This window comes from Brachyistius frenatus, unplaced genomic scaffold (genome assembly GCF_029030835.1).
Source record: "Brachyistius frenatus isolate BFR_SWC_R1_liver_20210118 unplaced genomic scaffold, ASM2903083v1 Contig_24, whole genome shotgun sequence".
NCBI classification, from domain to species: Eukaryota; Metazoa; Chordata; class Actinopteri; family Embiotocidae; genus Brachyistius; species Brachyistius frenatus.
The window spans coordinates 789,445-807,623 of record NW_027210623.1 but is presented as its reverse complement, the minus strand read 5'-3'; the positions used below and the strand labels follow the sequence as shown (position 1 = coordinate 807,623).

The following is an 18,179-nucleotide window of genomic DNA, read 5'->3' as shown; positions in this document are numbered from 1 at the left end:
GAACCTTGGAAAACGGCACGCAAGAGAAGTGGTGCTGTTTGAAAGACAAAGGGTTGTCACATTAAATATTGATTTGATTTCATGTTTTAGTCTTGTATGAAGGTAACTAAAAGTCTTCATGGCTTCCTTTTAGAAGCACCCTCTTTACTTCCAGTGCCTAAAACCTTTGCACAGTACTGTATGCCATCAACTTAATCTCTTCCTCAGGCCCTTACATTCCCCATACTCCCAGAAACAATACAGAGAACGTGACCTTAGTTGTATTCCCTTCTTGTTACTTCGGTATGTGTTGGGTTTCTCTTCCTTTAATTATTAGCCTGTTCTATGACTTCCAGCACCAAACTCAAGAGCTCACTGCTTTCCTCTTCACCTTTATGTTTTCTCCATTTTTCTTTCTGTTTTGCATATCACCACATTTCCTCATCCAACTTTACATTTTGGCTCCCGTTCCCCCATTTTTCATGCCCTCCATGTTCTCCATCCAAACTTTTGAAAGTCTGCTTGTCTGCAGCTCCTCGCTGCTGGTTTGATCTTTGAGTCTCAGGCACCCTCATTATTTAGAAGTAAGACTGTTCACATGAAACATCACCCGTCTAAAAATATGCTAACCTCTCATCTACCAGTGATCTCTCAGCAGCCGTCAGAGACTAACACAGGCTCTCAGCTGGTGAACAAAGGACTATGGGGCTGCTCTCTTATCACAACAGTGTTTGAGAGATAAAGTGCTTAGCCCACTGTTCACTACTAGGCTCAAGATAAAACTGTGTATAGCTCAACATAACCATTTTTTTGTTTATGGTTCTGTTTTTTTTTTTCTTTTTCCATAAATGCTGCCTTTGAATTTCTTCAAATTTCTTGAACACACAAAGTTTTTCTCCGAACCTCCCTGCAGTGCATCCAAGTAAGCTGTTCTAACTAGGTCATGTGTGAATTTGTGGTTACGAGAAAATAGAAGTCAGTCTTTAAAAGAAAAGAACAAAATTAAAGAGTCTTTTTTCTGATGCCATGGCAACAATTACCGCCTTTTTTTTTATTTTATTTTTTATCCTTTTACAATTTAATTTAAAATGTTAAAGGTACAGTGAGGGGATGATAGGAGCTTACCTCTTGTCTTCAAATCATGCTCTTCCCCCTCTCTCTGTCTGGAGGTCTGTCAAGCACCTAACTCTAATCACAGGCAGCCTGATAGCCTTTACCCAGAGGGCTCGCGTGGGCCAAGTTGTCTAGTGTCCTTCCACAACTAATAACAGCTCTCCATCATCATCTCTGTCCGTCTTCCTCATCTCTGTGTCTCTGTGGTTACCTCATGAGCTCCCCGCGCCCGTTTGCTGGCTTGCTCCTGGCTGTTTTCACAGAGCCCAGCAGACTGAGAACGAGGGAACGTTTTGATCCCGCCAAGATTATATGTGACGAGCCGAGACGCTGTCAGACAGTGAAAGAGAGACAGAAGGAGTGGGAAACCTTTGCTCTCAGCTTTCTAGAGAAATATACTACAAGATAAAAATACACACACAAATGGAGGTTTGACATTCCTTTGGTTTATTAATTAAATCAACTCCAGCTCGGGGCACAAACATCTACAAACAATAAATCTGATAATAGACAAATAACGGGGTACAAACAAAGGCGGTGTCTCCTGTGTATTAGGTCAAATCTATATTTGTTCACACCATCCTTCTAAATATGGACAGTAAATAACAAGAAAAAGTGTAAACATAACATGTTATGGTGAATATGTTTGCACAGATTTAGATTTTACACATTGACCAATTGATAAATAGAAGTCCTATATCCACTTTCTATTTCTCTCTGTTTGTGTGTCCACCAACTAAAAAAATATTTTGCTATTTAAGCACCAAATATTCCACCATGTTCACTAACCTGTTGCTGGCTTGGTGTTAGGTAAGAAGTGTCCAAAGCGGATGATGCTGGAAGCAAGATGGATGAAACATGTTATTAGATTTTCAATCATCCAGGTCATGTTGAAAGTTGATGAAAGGTTGATGAAAGCAGTGCAACTGAACCAACATACTACATTTGTTGGCTGTAAAACCAAAACAGTGAAAAGAAGTTAATTCATTTTGAGTTCATTACTACGAGTGATCTCTTTCACAGTACGCAGAATCATTTAATTTATTTTTTTAATATTAAAATATTGGTGTAACTATGTTCTTTTAGGATTCAGTCAGTAGTCACTAATCTACATCACAGCTGCGAAGTAAATTATTGACACGTATCATATCAGAGGCTTTTCTCCCTTGTTCAGCGTAAAATATGCTTACACTAATAAAGAGTTACAGTGTAATGAAAACTGTGCTCTGACCCAGTTATTGACCATCCCTGATATCAAATACACAATGATTCTATGTGTTTTCTCAATTCTGCAGCGTTGACCTTTTTCTCCTTTAAATCAGCATCTGCAAGTTTCTCATTATGACGACACAAACTCATCATGATATAATAAGAAAAGTTCCTTGTGTAAATGGGATAAATTGGTATTAATGTCATTATAACAAGAAAATGACAAACATCATTAAAAAAAATGTGGACAAGATCTTGGAAAAACTAGGAATTTACTCATTACATGCACAACAGTGAAATCTCCCTTGAACAAGCGTGTCCTGTTGTTAATCCGTGGTTTTGGATAAAGCCGGAGCTATACCATCCCTGTTGCCTGCAAAACCTGCCCTGTGTTTGTTACATTTTAGAGATAAAATCCCTTAAGACACCCATGCAGCTGTGATTACAGTTAATAATGTAAAAAGACACATTTTCTTCACTCCCTGATCTGTTATCTTCAGAAAAAGCCAGTGTTTGTCTCCCTCTGTGTTAAGTGAAAGGTCCCCTAATCTCTTATGCGTACCCTCGTGTTATATAAGTCAGTTTGGTTCACTGTGGTAGACCAGCCAAAGCCCTGCGGTGGACTGGACATAATCACCCACCTGCAGATGACTATGATGGAAGCTCTGAAGCTGTTTGTGTTATTATCATTTCAGAAAGCTGTTGTTGCACGGCAGAGCTGCATCTTAATAAGCTCAGAGATTCACCACACACAGAGATGCAACAGGGAAATCAATATGGATAAACCCAAAAGAGCTTGCTCGCCCTGGACAACCTTTACTCTCAATGGTGCGTTTGTAAAAGCTGTAAAAACGTGCAAAGCTTTCTGAAATGGAGCGTATCGAAGTCTACTTCCATTCAAAGCAAGACAAAAATGTCTTGTGCTCACACAAGCTGTCAAAGATGGGACGTTCAAATCTAATGTGGATCATTTGCAATAATTGCAACATAAAGCTGCACACCTTATTGTAGCTAATCCTGTTCTGCGTTAACAATGAAGAATCACGTACCTGAAATCCACTCACACTAAAGTATTTTGTCATAATTCCCACTGCTGCTACAAATCCTGGTGTGGTACAATAAGTGCTGTCAGTGTGGTTGAACAGTTATTAAATGAGCAACAGTTTAGCACTTTAAATGTGCCCTGTAAATGTTGGGAAGCTTTAATGTGAAATAAATAGAAAAAGCTTACAGGCATTGTCTAGGGAACAAAAAAGTCCTCTGTCTTCTCACAAATTATTTTACTAAATGGCATGAGGTAATATATAGATTTATTAAGGTGTTTATTTACCAGAATTTGTTCTTGATTTGATCTTTAATATTCAGCAGAAGAAGTTGGCAGCTCGCTGGTGAACATTGTGGAACATTTAGCAGCAAAAGGGCCAGAAATGTGCCTTAGCAGTTGGTGGAGACCAAAACAGAGCTAAAAGGAGAGTGAGTATGATTAATATACGTTGGGTGGTCGGAAGCCCTAAATGAATACTCTGTGTCTGCTAGATGTGTAACTATAGGCTGCTTGCTAACACGGTCCCGATAACAACTGGCTGTACCATCATAGGTCGCCCTAGCTAGCGTATGATGTAGCTCTGTGGCTCAGAAGGTAGATCGGGTTCCCCACTAATCATAAGGTTAGTGATTCGGTCCCTGGGTCCTCCTGTCCACATCTTGAGTTGTCCTTCGGCAAGGCCCTGAACTCCAAGTTGCTCCCAGTGGCAGGCACCTTGCATGGCAACTCTGCCACCATTGGTGTGTGTGTGTGTGTGTGTGTGTGTGTGTGTGTGTGTGTGTGTGTGTGTGTGTGTGTGTGTGTGTGTGTGTGTGTGTGTGTGTGTGTGTGTGTGTGTGTGTGTGTGTGTGTGTGTGCGCGTGTGATACAAATGGAAGTGAATGGGATGCAAACTGTAAAGCGCTTTGAGATCACTAAGGGGATAAAGCACTATATAAATGCAGACCATTTACCCTATATGATGTTGTGTTTGCAGCTTTATCTGCTGTCTCAGAGTAGCTAGAAATTAACACTATTCCTTTTTATGAGCATTGGGGAGCTTATTTTTGATTTGCTCAGTCAAACCGTGGACAGGAAAATGTTTTATTAGATTATCATTTAGAGATGAGGATAACATAATATGGGCTCTTGTTCAAACAATCTGTATTTGATATCGAGCACTTTAGTAGGAATCGAAGTTCTAATCTTGGTAACGTCGCACTGCTCTCACTGAGTTGTACAGGCTGTACAGTATTTATCAAGCAGGAAGTTGTTGTCACCCTTTATCAGCTGGCATATCCGACTCTTTCAATTGTGTGTCTGAGCCCACAATCACAGTGAGTCAAGCATCCTAATGGCTCTCCAGGCTGGCCACTGGTCCCCATGGCAGCCTTTGGAGCCAGCCGTGGCCCGGGAGGAAAGATGATTGGAAAGAAAAAGTGATGTAGGTCAGCACAAACGAGGCGTCTTTTAAAAAAAACCTGTCAGAACTAAGTCTGGAGCTCATTCACCATTTCATTGGTTGCTGCTTGTGGCTACGAGCAGGGAGTTGATTTAAGAGAGCCCATGAAAGGAAAGTGAGGGGGGCGTCACGGCAAAGGTGACAGTGATCAGTGAGAGGGAAAAAAAACAGTACTCTTGGTGTCAATAAGCAAATCTTTATTGATTTTCATCTCTGGTTTAGAAATCTGTAAGATGTCACCACAGGTTCTCTGACTTTCCTCTTCATGCATGGATTTAGAAAAACAATTACCCAGCGGATAAATCAGTGGAACAAGGCAGCAGAAGTCTATTCAAAGAGCATCAAGCCAGTTGAACTGTGTAGATGGCTCCATTAGTTGTATTAGCCTGCTTGTTGAGGGAGGCGGTGGCCGAGTGATTTGTCCCTGTTGGTGGGGAGCACTAAGTGGGCTGACATCAGAGCCTGGGCCTCATCCATCATGGGACATGGGACCTATATTGTGTTTCATGGTCTCCTAGGGCTAGTGTATGATCAGCAAGACCTGGATACAGCATGTTTATGGAGACACACTTGCCATCCAGGCCCTGCTGGTAACTCTCATACCTCATGTTCTCAACCGTCCATCCACTTTCCCTTTCTCTCTCTCTGCCTCCCATTTCTCTCCCATCCCCCTCTTCAATTTCCTCTTTACCCTCTGTAGCCCCCATTTTCTTTTCCAATATGACTTTGTCTCCTCATCTCTCCTTCATTCCATCTCCACCTCTGTCTCCTAGTCTCTCCTCCATTCTTTATTTGATTGCATCAATTACACCCTTTTTCTTACTTTGCCCTTTGGATTTTTTGATTTAGGTTAGGTTAGGTTAGGTAGTTACTTTATTAATCCCTGAGGGGAAATTTTTTCGCTACAGCAGCATACAGAAAGCAATAAGATAATAGATAATTTGCTAGTTTTACCTCCTTCTCTTTCTTCTTTCCCATTCCCCTATCTCCTTATTCACCTAATCCTTCCTGTCCTGAGGGTGTTGACTGGCGTGCGATGGGATGATGTCACATCAGCACCCTTCTGTCAGTGTAGATGACTGTCAGCTTGGGCAGACTCTGATAAATCTGCTCCAATGCTTAAAAAGGAATGAGAGTCCTCTATGGACTGTTTTCCTGAATTTATATGCAGTGTATAAGCTCACACACACACACGTTAGCTTTCTGTACCTGCTTTCCTTGTATCACTGCTAAATGTTTGTACTAGTTACAATCGAAAAGATTTGGCTCCAAATGTTGGGTTTTAGATACAGTTTTACACTCACGTAATCTCTGCGATGATTCTCACTTTGTTAATTCCCCTAAATGATAAATAAGTCAATAATATTTCATATTGTTTTCCCATCTGAAGCCAGGTATGAAAGTAAATACAAATTTGTTTTATGACTTTATAACTGATCTCATATCCTAAGGCAGTTTAACGTAATTATTTTGGCATTGACTTCAAGAGATTGATCATTTAGACTGCATAGAGGGCAAACTACCAACAAAACATTTTTTTTTTTTTTTTTTTAAATGAGCCCTCTGATCCACATTCTGTTAGAGGTGTTGTTCTTCTTTGTGATCAGTATTAGTCTTCTGAAGTGTAGGCATGGGTCATGATTTTTTTTTTTTTCAAATCATAAAGATTCTTCTTATTCTAATCATATTTTGACATGAAACGTTATTGCTACATTGCTCTGATGTTATTTTTTTTCTCCTGTGAAGGAAGTGTTACATTTTTATACTTCAATATATATGTATACATCAGTCATAGGGAGGAAGTCAGGGTGGTTGGTGGTTCAAAACACAGGACTTTGATCCTTAACACTGGGTTTCACACAGACATACTGTACTTTGACTACTATGGTTCGGATAAAACTAATAGTCAAACATTTCTTCAGTTTCTTCAATAGGACCAGTTTTCAAGGTTAGAAGGACATTTTACTTTTAAAATCCAAGGAAGAGTTTAACAACACAGCAAATTCCCATTATTATTGTTATTATCATTGATGTAGATCAGTAACAGAGCTCACTCTCGGGAGGCTGTGGCTCAGACAGTAGAGCGGATTGCACACTAATCAGAAGGTTGGTGGTTTAATCCCCAGCTCCTCCTGTCCATGTGCCGAAGCATCCTTGAGCAAGACACTGAACCCTAAGTTGCTCCCGATGGTGTACCATCGGTGTGTGAATGTGCTCCTGATGGCAGCACCTTGCATGGTGATCTGTCTCATTAGTGTGTGAATGGGTGAATGGGAAAACCATGCTAAAGTGCTTTGAGACCAAAAGGTGATAAAGCACTATACAAATACAGACCATTTACTCTACTCACGTTTACTGCCTTTAGCAGGACAACATGCCAACTCTTGACCGGGCTCAGGAGTGCCTCACAGTGTCTCATCCTGAAGAAACAGCATCTGCAGCAGATTGATAGTACGCTACCTTTATTTAGCCTGCAGTCGATTAAGGTAAAAACAAACCAACGTAACTTTACTGTGTCACATTATTTTAATTAATTCATCCAATATCATTACATTTACTAAGAAGAAGCTTACCATTATTGTGATGCTGGTTCAGAGAGAGGAAAGTTGGTGGGAGGAAATATTTCAAGTTTTTCCACTCACCACTGGATAGGGCATTGACCTGTCCTTCCAAAAGAAACTGTTCAATGCACATGCAGCGCAGTAAAAAAAAAAAAAAAAAAATGGCCACAAAACAGCTTTGAGTCGCATTGAAACTGAAAAATTCAGCAGCAAAACTTAATTCATCTGATCAGTGAGAGAGGCTAAAATGTTTTCTTTCATTGTATTTAATCTTAATGTAAGTTCTGTCTTTGAGCTCATTGTTTTACTTCCAATTTATTTTCACTGACTTTCTATGTATTTTTTTTTTTTAATCTAGGGTGATACGGTTTATTTAGAAAATAGAAGTGCCACAGGTGCTTCATAAAAGTTTGTTTGTACAGTAGGTGCTTACATGTCATCTCTTAGCAAACAGAATGCATCTGTGTATGCACAACGTTAGTTTCCTTTGTCTTATCCTGTCATGATGCAGCAGGACACTAAATTTGAACTGCACATTCCCTTGCCTGCTCTACTCTCTTGATCCTTGCTGCCAGAGTTCAGTTGAATTTTCTTACTTTTCATTCTAAGCCAGTCTCTCCTCCAGTAATTACTTGATGATATATCTTTATCAAAGCTGAATGAATGAAGCATGTTCCTTTCATTTGTTCAGTCGTTCTTAATCAATGCTAGATAGACCATTGACATGTGACATAGGAGGAGATAAGATGTCTCTGCATTGTCCCCTGGGATGTAATGACCTGCTTTGTCCAATTACACAGAAGATGGCATTCAACTCAATGAGGCAATGAGGTCAAAATTCGGGTTTTGTGTTTTACTGCGTCATATCGAAGTGGTCATTCTCCAGGGACATTGCCTTTGACCTCCAGGAGGAATTGCATGTGTGCGCGTGCTCATTTGTTTTGTTTCATAGACCCGCCGGTAGTTCAATTTGCATGTTTCAGTCTGATGACCCAGACTGTTTTATTAACAGGGAAAGGAGGTAACTCCATAGCGGCACGGTTCTGTCTTCGCCTGATGTTCTGGGTGTCATGGGTGGAGGTTATTCTGCACTTCTTTTTGCCATTTCTGAATCAGCTTTTTTCAGCGTGAGCTCACACACGCATGGTGGTGTGTGCTGAGGTGTTTTCACAGGGTCACAGAGGGTTGGAGAAGTGTAGATACGAGGAAGTCAAAGAGTGTGTTTCAAAGCCTTTCTAAATGTTTGCTCCCTTTGCCCTGTGGGCTTTTTGCTATTTTCAATGTATGCCCCTCTCTCTGTAGAACTTCCTTGGATTTTACTGGCCTCTTTTGAAGGCTCCTGTTACCATGGTTACTGCAACCCTGTGTAAAATACATGATGATAGTGAGTACAACCTTAAGTGGGAGCACACATTTCAGTAGTCATGGTTACAACAACCTCTAAAGGATGAATTATGTAACTGGTGTTGTGTTTTAGACGAGATAGTCACCATCAGGCAGGAGAAACTCACAGATACAGATATTTTTTTCTTCGGTTCGTCCAAATTCCAAAGTTCAGCTTTTTGGCGTGTTTTTAGTCGTGTCACTGAATCAAGATGACTGCAGAGAGACGAATTCAGCTGTTTGAGAATTAACTGACTTATCAGATTTCTTTAGTGTGTCAGAGGTGTATTTTTGTTGTGTTGTTATAATGTCTGGTTAAAGTTTTATGCAGCATTAGAACCCTGCTGCAGCCACCATATGATTATGTGCACATATGAGCAGCTGTATGTATGTTTCAGGGTGAGTGACTATGTATATAAACATGATGGATGAACTCTCCACACCGCCACACCCAGTCGCTTCACGTCCCTCAGGCAATTACCAAGTCAACAGCCGTGATTCGATAACACCTCTGGGCAGCAGCAGGTCTTTATTCCCCTTTCATGTCCCCATATGTTAATCTGTGTGTGGATACCATGACGAGCGGACACCACAACTGCACCTCTGTAGTGCATAGAGGAGGGTATAGTGTATTATGATGATGATTTAGCTCTGAAGAGTGTGTCAGTTTCCCCCAAAACAAATTTAGTGAAGAGGCATTACTCAAGTGGCAAAGAAAACAGAGACTCAGCACATGTTTTGATCATTTTGGGGAATTTTATTTATGACTAATTGGCTGACAAAAGTGCTGACACATGACTTGCTCCATGAAACCCTCATCAGAGTAAACTCTTTTTGATCAACAAACCATGCAAACAATACGAAAACAGGCACTTATAGACCTGCAAGATAAACAATGAAGAGAAGGAAGGTAGGAAAGAACCCCTTAAACTATAACACATGGATTTCATCAATGTTACACACATAAATAGAACTATTTGCATATAATTTGTGTATTTATTACTTCTTTTATCTTTTAACAGTTAAATTTATGAGCTGACACTGATGAGTCAATAAAAAGTACACATCTTGTAATGAGAGAGTAGCTGTGAAATTAATGATGCTATGTTTTTGTGACGATAAATTAGTGACTGACTTTGATTGATTGAGTGATTTTCTCACTGTTACTCCAATAGCATCTTCTGTTTAACTCTCATTTCCTACTTTTTGGACAGATCTCATCTTCTGATTTTCCACCTGGTTAACTGCCTGTTAATCTCCAAACACTTTTTTTTAATCTGTTATCTCGTTATCTCCTGTGTCTTCCTCCTCACTGAACACCTAATTGTGTCTCCCACCTTGGATAGACAGAAAAATCTTACACAATCTACTTTTCATTTATTGTCCAACAGGCACGACTGACAGTTTTTGTCTTTACATGGCATCACATTTATGCAAATGTTACAAAGAAAAGTCACACTTTCTGGTTGGCTCAGTTCTCTATTAGACTTCAGCAGACAGAATATGTTTAGCTGGAAAAAAAAACATGAATAAAATATACAGGCCTGCATTTACTCCAACCGTTTTTATATGCCTTGTGAGAAGGTACTGCGTGTGCTCTGCATCTTCTTAGATAATTTATTGCTGAATATTCACAGTAGAATGAAACGTAGATCTCTAATGTAAATAATGGAGAAAACGCCTGGCTGTGTTTGTGTAAGGTTAATTGTTAAAGATTGATGTGGTCTCTGTCTCGTGTGTTAGGCGTTGATTTAGTTGGACTCAATGGGCTGTCACTGAGCCAACCCCTCCTACAAGCAAGCGTTTATAGAGTCTTTGGGTAGAGACCCAACTGACAGGCATATATTAAGTGCTCCATAGTCGAAGTGAGGAAAGTCATCCATGCAGCTTAGCTACAACTGAACTATTTGAAGAAGAATATGTGATAGAGAGCACGTTTGAAACAGCTGCTCAGTGATACTCATCTTAAGAGATTATAAACATCTGAAAATCAAAGTGGCTGAGCCATAAAATCTACCGTGAATATAAACACCCAATCAGACATAATCAGTGAAAATTATTCTGTGAATTTTACATTTTCATGCACCAAGTGTGCTGCTGAGATTTTAGCGTTGGCAGCAGATGCTCAGAATCACCTTGACTGTGCCAACAACCAACAGTTCCCATACACTGAAAGCAGGTGTCAAAACACTGATGGATTACAAGCAGGTTTTAAGGATCTGCACTTGGATTTAAAATTTTGTCACACCTTGTTCAGCCTCTGGCTAACTGTTTCCTCTTATATTTTAAATCTCATCGATGCTTTACTTCCTGCTGTTGTTCAGGTTCCCAACAGTTTCTGCTACCACCTGTGCCTTGTTTACTAACCAGTCAGTCAGCCAGATTGTCTCTGCACTCCTGTTAGTCGAGCTTTCTACAGTTTAATTTGTCTTGTTTGCCTTTCTTCTTTCTGTTTTTGGATTTTGCCTTCACCTGCTCTGTTTGCCTCGCTGACTCCCTTTTTGTGTAATGACCTTTGGACAGAAAGTAAACACCTGGATCGTGAATGCTCCCCTGCTCCCCTTTGTGATCCCTGCTCATGAGTTCAATTCCTGGGTTCAATTGTGGCAGTTTAGTAGTTAATAAATTGGGAATACAAACCGGATTAGGGCAAAATCAATGTCAAACCCCATTATGATATCAGTAAATGCTTTGACCATGATTCAACATTTATCTTGTTTTTGATGTCAACGGATTGTGATCATATTAGTTTTACAATACAGGGGCCAAATTAATGCAGAATAACAGTGCAAGGGTCAACTGACTAAATCTCTGCCAGACATCTCCCTAACTAACACTATGCATGCTATGTTAATTTACCAACATAGAAACCACCTATAACAAAGCCTTGGGAACACGGTGGGAGTGTGCAGTATCTCACTGAGGTTATCAAGTGATCACTTCCCTTCACCGGTGTTTCATTAAATTAGGCTCGACAATAGTCATTGGAGGAGGCCCCTTCCATACAATGTTACGCTACTGAGGCATTGGGGAACCCCTAACACTTGCTAATATATGAACTAATCAATCTCTTCAGCCTCTCTATCTTAGAAACCGACCACTCATATAGTCATTGGCCACATCACCCTTGGAAACGCCCAAACTGTAAACACCACAGTGGCTCTTTTAGGCTGCCTGAAAGAAGGAATAACTATTTCGACACAAAGGTGTGCTTTGCAAACTGATCAGCTCCAGTTTAATACAACGATAACACGTTTTTGAGTGAAAGGGCAAAAACGGTTAAAACACAGAGCAGCAGAGTGCTGGTGAGAGTCACGTCAAGAGGCACAGCGAGACAGCCAGGTGTTATATGTGTGACTGTCAGGTATTATGTCATTATTTAAGGTAACACGTTGTTCCCTGATGTGTTGGGGGCTGATATTACAAACTGTAATTGAATATTTTTAGCTCGGCCTGCTAGATAAATGATGTATGTATCTTTCAGATGTCTTCATCAGCAGATACATTAAAAAAGTGCCAAGTGCTGTATTTGGCAGGCCTGTGAAACAGAGACCATTGCTGTCTGGATTGAGTTTCTGCTGCATTGTTGGTACTCTGACCTGCAGATCACAGGAAATAAACGCAGAGTGACGAATCAATTCTTCTCTCTTCTCGTACCCTTTTTTTCCTCTTTGTTCAGTGTCGCTCCACTTCTGCTTGTCTCTTTGCTGTATAACCCTTGTCTATCTCTCCCATCCCTCTCCAGCCTCCTCCTACTTTGCTTGCCCATATAACATGACAGTTTGCTTCCTTTCTCTGCTTTAGAGCGTCTGACTCTTAACTCAAGCCAAATCTGGTCTGTTTTGTTTCCAGGCTTTTATCCCCATCTCCCGCCTCTCTCTCCTCCTTCGGCTAATGTGTGTGTGTGTGTGTGTGTGTGTGTGTGTGTGTGTGTGTGTGTGTGTGTGTGTGTGTGTGTGTGTGTGTGTGTTATCTGTGTCTGACGATGTCTGAGTCTCACAATAATTTGAGTCAGTAACCTCACCTTGTTCACGCTAATAATCCTCTGACTTTTAACAAAAACAAATCCTGTTCTTCGCTTTTCCTCAACATCTGTGTAAAGACAAGTCTTCACATTTAACTCACTTATCGAATCATCTTTCCCAAGAAACCTTCTTCTGATCTCACTTGTGCTTTTACCTTTGTGTTTAACAGATCACCTGCTGTTAAACACTGTCTGTATTTTGTTGTTTTTTTTCAGTAATAAGTGCTCATTAGTTTAATTTGTCAATGTGCTTACACTTGTATCAGATCCTTGTTTTTCTTGTCTACCAAATTGTTAAATAATATGATCCCGGAGCAATTTTAGTATTTTCTTTTTTTCTATCTTTTTGTTTCAAGGATTCTCAGGCAGATTCTCAACATTTCTTTCCAATGGTCTAGTATTACAAATTTGCTTTTGGGGATAGCACAGTTTTCTGTATGGACAATATTCACAGTGTGTGAGGTGGCTGGAGGTGTTGGACAAAGTTTTACTCTAGTGTATGTTTAGTTTGTAGGCTTGTTATCTATTATCATAACCAAATATAGCAAGAAACTCTGTTGCTTGAGAAACATGGCCAAATGTATATGGATAGTTACATTATTATGTAACAACTCAATCCAAAATAATGGACAATAATGTGTTAATGTTTCAGTTACCATTACCATAGAGGCTGGCTAGCTGTTTCCACTTATTTCCCATCTTTATGCTAAGCTAAAATAACCTGCTGCTCGCCAGCTGTTTATTTTGCCTACAAATGTGAAAGTGGCATTGATCTTACTTGTTCACAAGGCAGAGCCATTTTGAAAAAGGATAGGATTCTCTTCAACTGGACATTTTCCTTCATTTGAAGTTAAGGGTCACAAACAAATCATGAAAAACAGCCCCAGAATGAAACTCCTCAAAAGTATGTGGACACATTGTTTTCATTTAATGTACAGTAATGCACAATGTCAGCATATTTATGTGACTTTGTTTGTGTTCATTTCAACAGAACTCCGGGTAACAAACCAGGCAGCAGCCCCAGAGGTCAGACCCCAGACGAGAGCGGACGCCGCCAGGGGCCGAGCCATGACGCCAACTCCTCTGTTTCTGATTTGGCCAACTCAGTCACCAGCGACATGCTCATGGTAACACACAATGTCAACACAGTTCATCTGCAGCCCCATGAGACACATTTTTATTGACACACCAGTAACTCATCTGCGCTCTCTTTTCTGCATTGTTGAACACATCTATATTTAGAGGAGGAGGACTACTGTCAGCAAAGCCTTCTAAATCATAATAAATAGGAAGGCAGAGACACTTCACTGGTGCTTCCACATCATCTTTCCTGATCTAAGATGAAAGTTACATGAAGGTCTTGAGACAGAGAGGCAGGAGATGAGCTAAGGGAGTAGACGGAATAAAATAAAAATCTGAAAACAGGTGTCACCGATGAACAGCAAGTTACATCATCTTAACATAAATTTAGCCACCTCCTATACACTGTTTGTGTTCATTGTATATGTGTTGCTTTATTTCTATCTGCTCGTTTAAGGCAGTATGAATTAATTGATTATCAGTGAAAAAGGACAATTCTAGTTTCTTACAACTAGTGTCCAATTTTTGCATTAGGCTAGCTTACAAAATGATTCGTTGAGGTCTTGAAAAACACAAGAAACACAAATAGCCTGAGAGTCCTGTACGTTTTCAGCCAACCCCTTGGTTTGTCAAACGGAACAGACAATATTAGCATTCAAATTAAACTGTTGTAAACATCAATCATTATTTACTTACCTCGCCTATCTGCTTGTCAAATCACACCAGTTCCTTTTGAGCAGAGGTGCTCAAATTCTTTCCTATGAAGGGCAAAAAATGTATCTGGATGGAGGGCCACGGGTCAAAATTAGATGTTAAATTACAGTTTACACTGAGTTTACACTTACATTTCATTAAAATGTAAATTATTTTACGGAAATTGAACATTCTAAATGTAAAACAGTACTCTTTAAGCTGCTTGATAGTAATTGTATTGACAAAAACAGTCATCTTGTCAGTTTTTTCTAAATCTTCTTTCATCAGTGTGTCACTGCCTCGATCTCTCATCTTGACTGGCAGCCCAAACTCAGTGATATAGGACACACTAATAGCACATGCGCAGTAGCAAGAGAGAGAGAACAGCATTATTTTTCATATATATGATGTCGGCTAGTGTAATTTAACAGGGAACCTTAACAGCACAATGCTGTAAGGGAGAGAAATGCAGTTCCACTTGTCAAAATTTGATGGATGGTGACCTTTGACCTCAACTCCTTCTTCCCCTGTTTGCCCCACCCCTTGTTGGCCTCACCCCTTGGTAATCCCGCCCTGACCAATGAGAGCAAACAGGTGGAATTTAAAATGAACCAATGAGAGTGAAGTAGGTGTGATCAATGAGGTCCAATCAGGTGCCGCTGGGTCGGGCTTGTGAGACCCAATCAGGTGTCCGAGGATCGGGTTTGTGAGGTCCAATTAGGTGCCGGTGGATTGGACTTGAGAGGTCTAATCAGGTGCCAGTCGGTCAACTTTATAGGGAACCAATGGAAGTGTATGGACAAATTTAACTCGCTACCCTAAGTGCCATAATGATAAATTGCTAGCTAAGAGTTAAACATTTCAAAATCTGGTTCACATAACCATGGAAAAAAGATAAAACCCTTGAAACCTGAGAAAATGCAATTACCAGTACCTAAAAGGTAAATTTAGATGATAAGGAATCAAACATCTGGTTACCTATTCATACATTCTGTCGTCCGGTTCAACTGAAGGATTCCATAGGAAATGAAACCACCACTTGGTCAAAGGTCAATTTACCTAAACCTAACCCTAGGTAATAACCAGGAAAAATACGTGATGGTCTCTAACTTCCTGAGGAAAGGAGTCAGGGATTTGAAAGGCAGTGCGCTATGGGCGCCAGATATTACAGGCATAAGGGGGGGCCTAAGAACAATAACACACACCAATTTTAAGATCCCTGACACCTTTCCTCTGGAAGTTAGGTAGGCACCATCACTTATTAGGGTTAGGATTAGGGTTAGGTTTACGGCAATGGAGGGTTAGGATTGGGGTTAGGTTTACGGCAACGGGGGGTGCTAGAGACGAGAAACTTTACAGGTTTAAGTCGGGCCTAAAGATATTCATGCACACCAACTTTCAGATCCCTGACACCTTTTCTCTGGGAGTTAGTTTGGCACCATCACTTATTAGGGTTAGGGTTAGGGTTAGGTTTACGGCAACGGAGGGTTAGGGTTAGGTTTACGGCAACGGAGGGCGCTAGAGATGAGAATTTTTACAGCCATAAGGGGATGCTAAAGACATTCATACTCATCAACTTTCAAGTCCCCGACACCTTTTTTCTGGGAGTTAGTTTGGCACCATCACTTTTTAGGGTTAGGGTTAAGGTGAGGGTTACGGCAACTGAGAGCATTAGAGATGAGAAACTTTACAGGCATAAGGGGGTTCTAAAGATAATCACGCACACCAACTTTCAGGTCCCTGACATCTTTTCTCTGGAAGTTAGTTAGGCACCATCACTAATTGGCATTAGGGTTACGTCAATGGAGGGCGCTAAAGACGAGAATATTTGAAATTTTGACAGGTGCTACTGCACTTCTCTGCTGTACTTTCCCATAAAACTCATACAATGTACTTTTTAGCAATACAAAACTTACAGTACTTAATCATTGTGGATAGGGTATTACAGCACTTAAGTATACGGAGAATAAGCATGAGCTTTTCAATATTGTGTTGGGCCAAAATATAGAAAGTGCTGGCCAAATGTGGCCCACTTACCCCATATTGGGTGGCCCTGCTTATGAGATTTCAATGTTTTGCTACGGTATTTGATCGTAATTATAGACAAAACTCAAAAATCTACCCCTCATTCAAAATAAGACATTTTGCACAAGGTTTTTACATGAACTATTTTATCAGCTTCTGTAAATTATGCCATCTGTTGGTCCAGGAGAAGACAGAAAAGAGAGCCCACACACTTTATTTCAAATGAGCAAAGTTGTATGAGAAGTTTCATTCTCCCGAGTCTTTGATCACTCACAAAGTACCATCTCCATCCCACTCAGCTCACCCACCTGTAAGGCATTAGTTAGTTACAGCCGTACAGCCGCTAACTGAAACATACAGTAATCATCACTCTGAAGTGAGACACTGGGAAAGGAGGGGACATGCGCCTTATTCAGCGCGGTTCGGTAATTAGCTGTGAAAGAACATGCAGTGTTGTGCGAATATCCCAGAGATGGGCATGAGCAGTGTGTAATTATGTGGGTTTCATGGTGTGTCTGAGGAATTCACAGTGGTAGTGCCTAATGATAATATTTATTCTGGGCAGTTTTGCCAATGGCGTCTATATATTACACAACCCCTCCGTTCATGCTGAAAATACCCATCCTGCACTTTTGAACCACTTGTGCTGCTGTGGGACAAGCAGTGGCCATGTACACATGACTTTACTCCACACATTGCACTGAGTGAAAGGAGAGTGTGAAATGGCATTGAACATCAGAGTATATATACATTCAACCTTCTGAAAGCGTTGCAGGTGAGGGTTGGGGGAAGATGGATGAGGGTCCTGTCAGTATCACATGCTTCTTATCAAAAAGGATGCACTCTGACACTGCTTTCATTTTGTGTGACGCTCACAGAGCCGTGAATAGTGTGGTGAGAAAGTGTCTTCACCTCTTTATTATCACACATCCATACATTTGCAGAGGTTTCAATACAGTATGCTTTATTTATTTAAAGAATAAGGCGAGCAATATTGAACCCTTTTTTTTTTTACTGTCAAGAAAACACCAGCGCCAGTAATGGGTTGGTGTTTGAGTCCATCTCTCCGTACTCCCTGATGTCCCTCAGCACCAAGCCCATTCATTCTTACTGAATCTTTAGAAACTGGAGACAAATATATAATTTATTTTTTAGATGTATTTGTCTGAATAATATGAACACTGCAGGTTTTAGAAAATGTGACTCAGAAAAGAGTAAATGATGAATTTATGTGGACTGCTTTCAGCTGCAAATTGGTTTATATTTTATGGGTATAGCAGTATTTACAGTAGCAGGAAAGTGTATGTGGGACTGACTCAAAATTAATTACAGTACCCACGTTGACGCAGCTCAACATGGGTCTTATATCTGATTTTTTTTTTTTTTTTTATAGATTTGGACAACAACAGACGTCAACGTTTCGGTGGATTGAGCTATATCAGGCTTTAGATAGACAATGCTTGTTAGCAGATTCATTTCAGTGTTGATTTCGGTCTTTTCAACAGATTTTAAAATGACAAGAAAAACGACATCGCCAGATTAATCCTTTGTACAAACTTTTTTTGCCATGTTTTGTACTCCAAGAGAATTTGCATCTACTGCCCGACAATTGTTTGGGTTTCAGAA

The 18,179-nt window shown here is 40.3% G+C and overlaps 1 protein-coding gene across 3 annotated transcripts in view; it reads left to right on the top strand.

Annotated features, from left to right (window-relative positions):
• syt7b (synaptotagmin VIIb) overlaps positions 1-18,179 on the top strand; it is a 96,667-nt gene that overhangs the window by 71,987 nt on the left and 6,501 nt on the right. For all 3 annotated transcript variants that reach the window (XM_069697656.1, XM_069697657.1, XM_069697658.1), the window contains one exon: positions 13,747-13,882. In XM_069697656.1, coding sequence (XP_069553757.1) covers positions 13,747-13,882 — 136 coding nt within the window. The remainder of the gene's footprint in view (positions 1-13,746; positions 13,883-18,179) is intronic.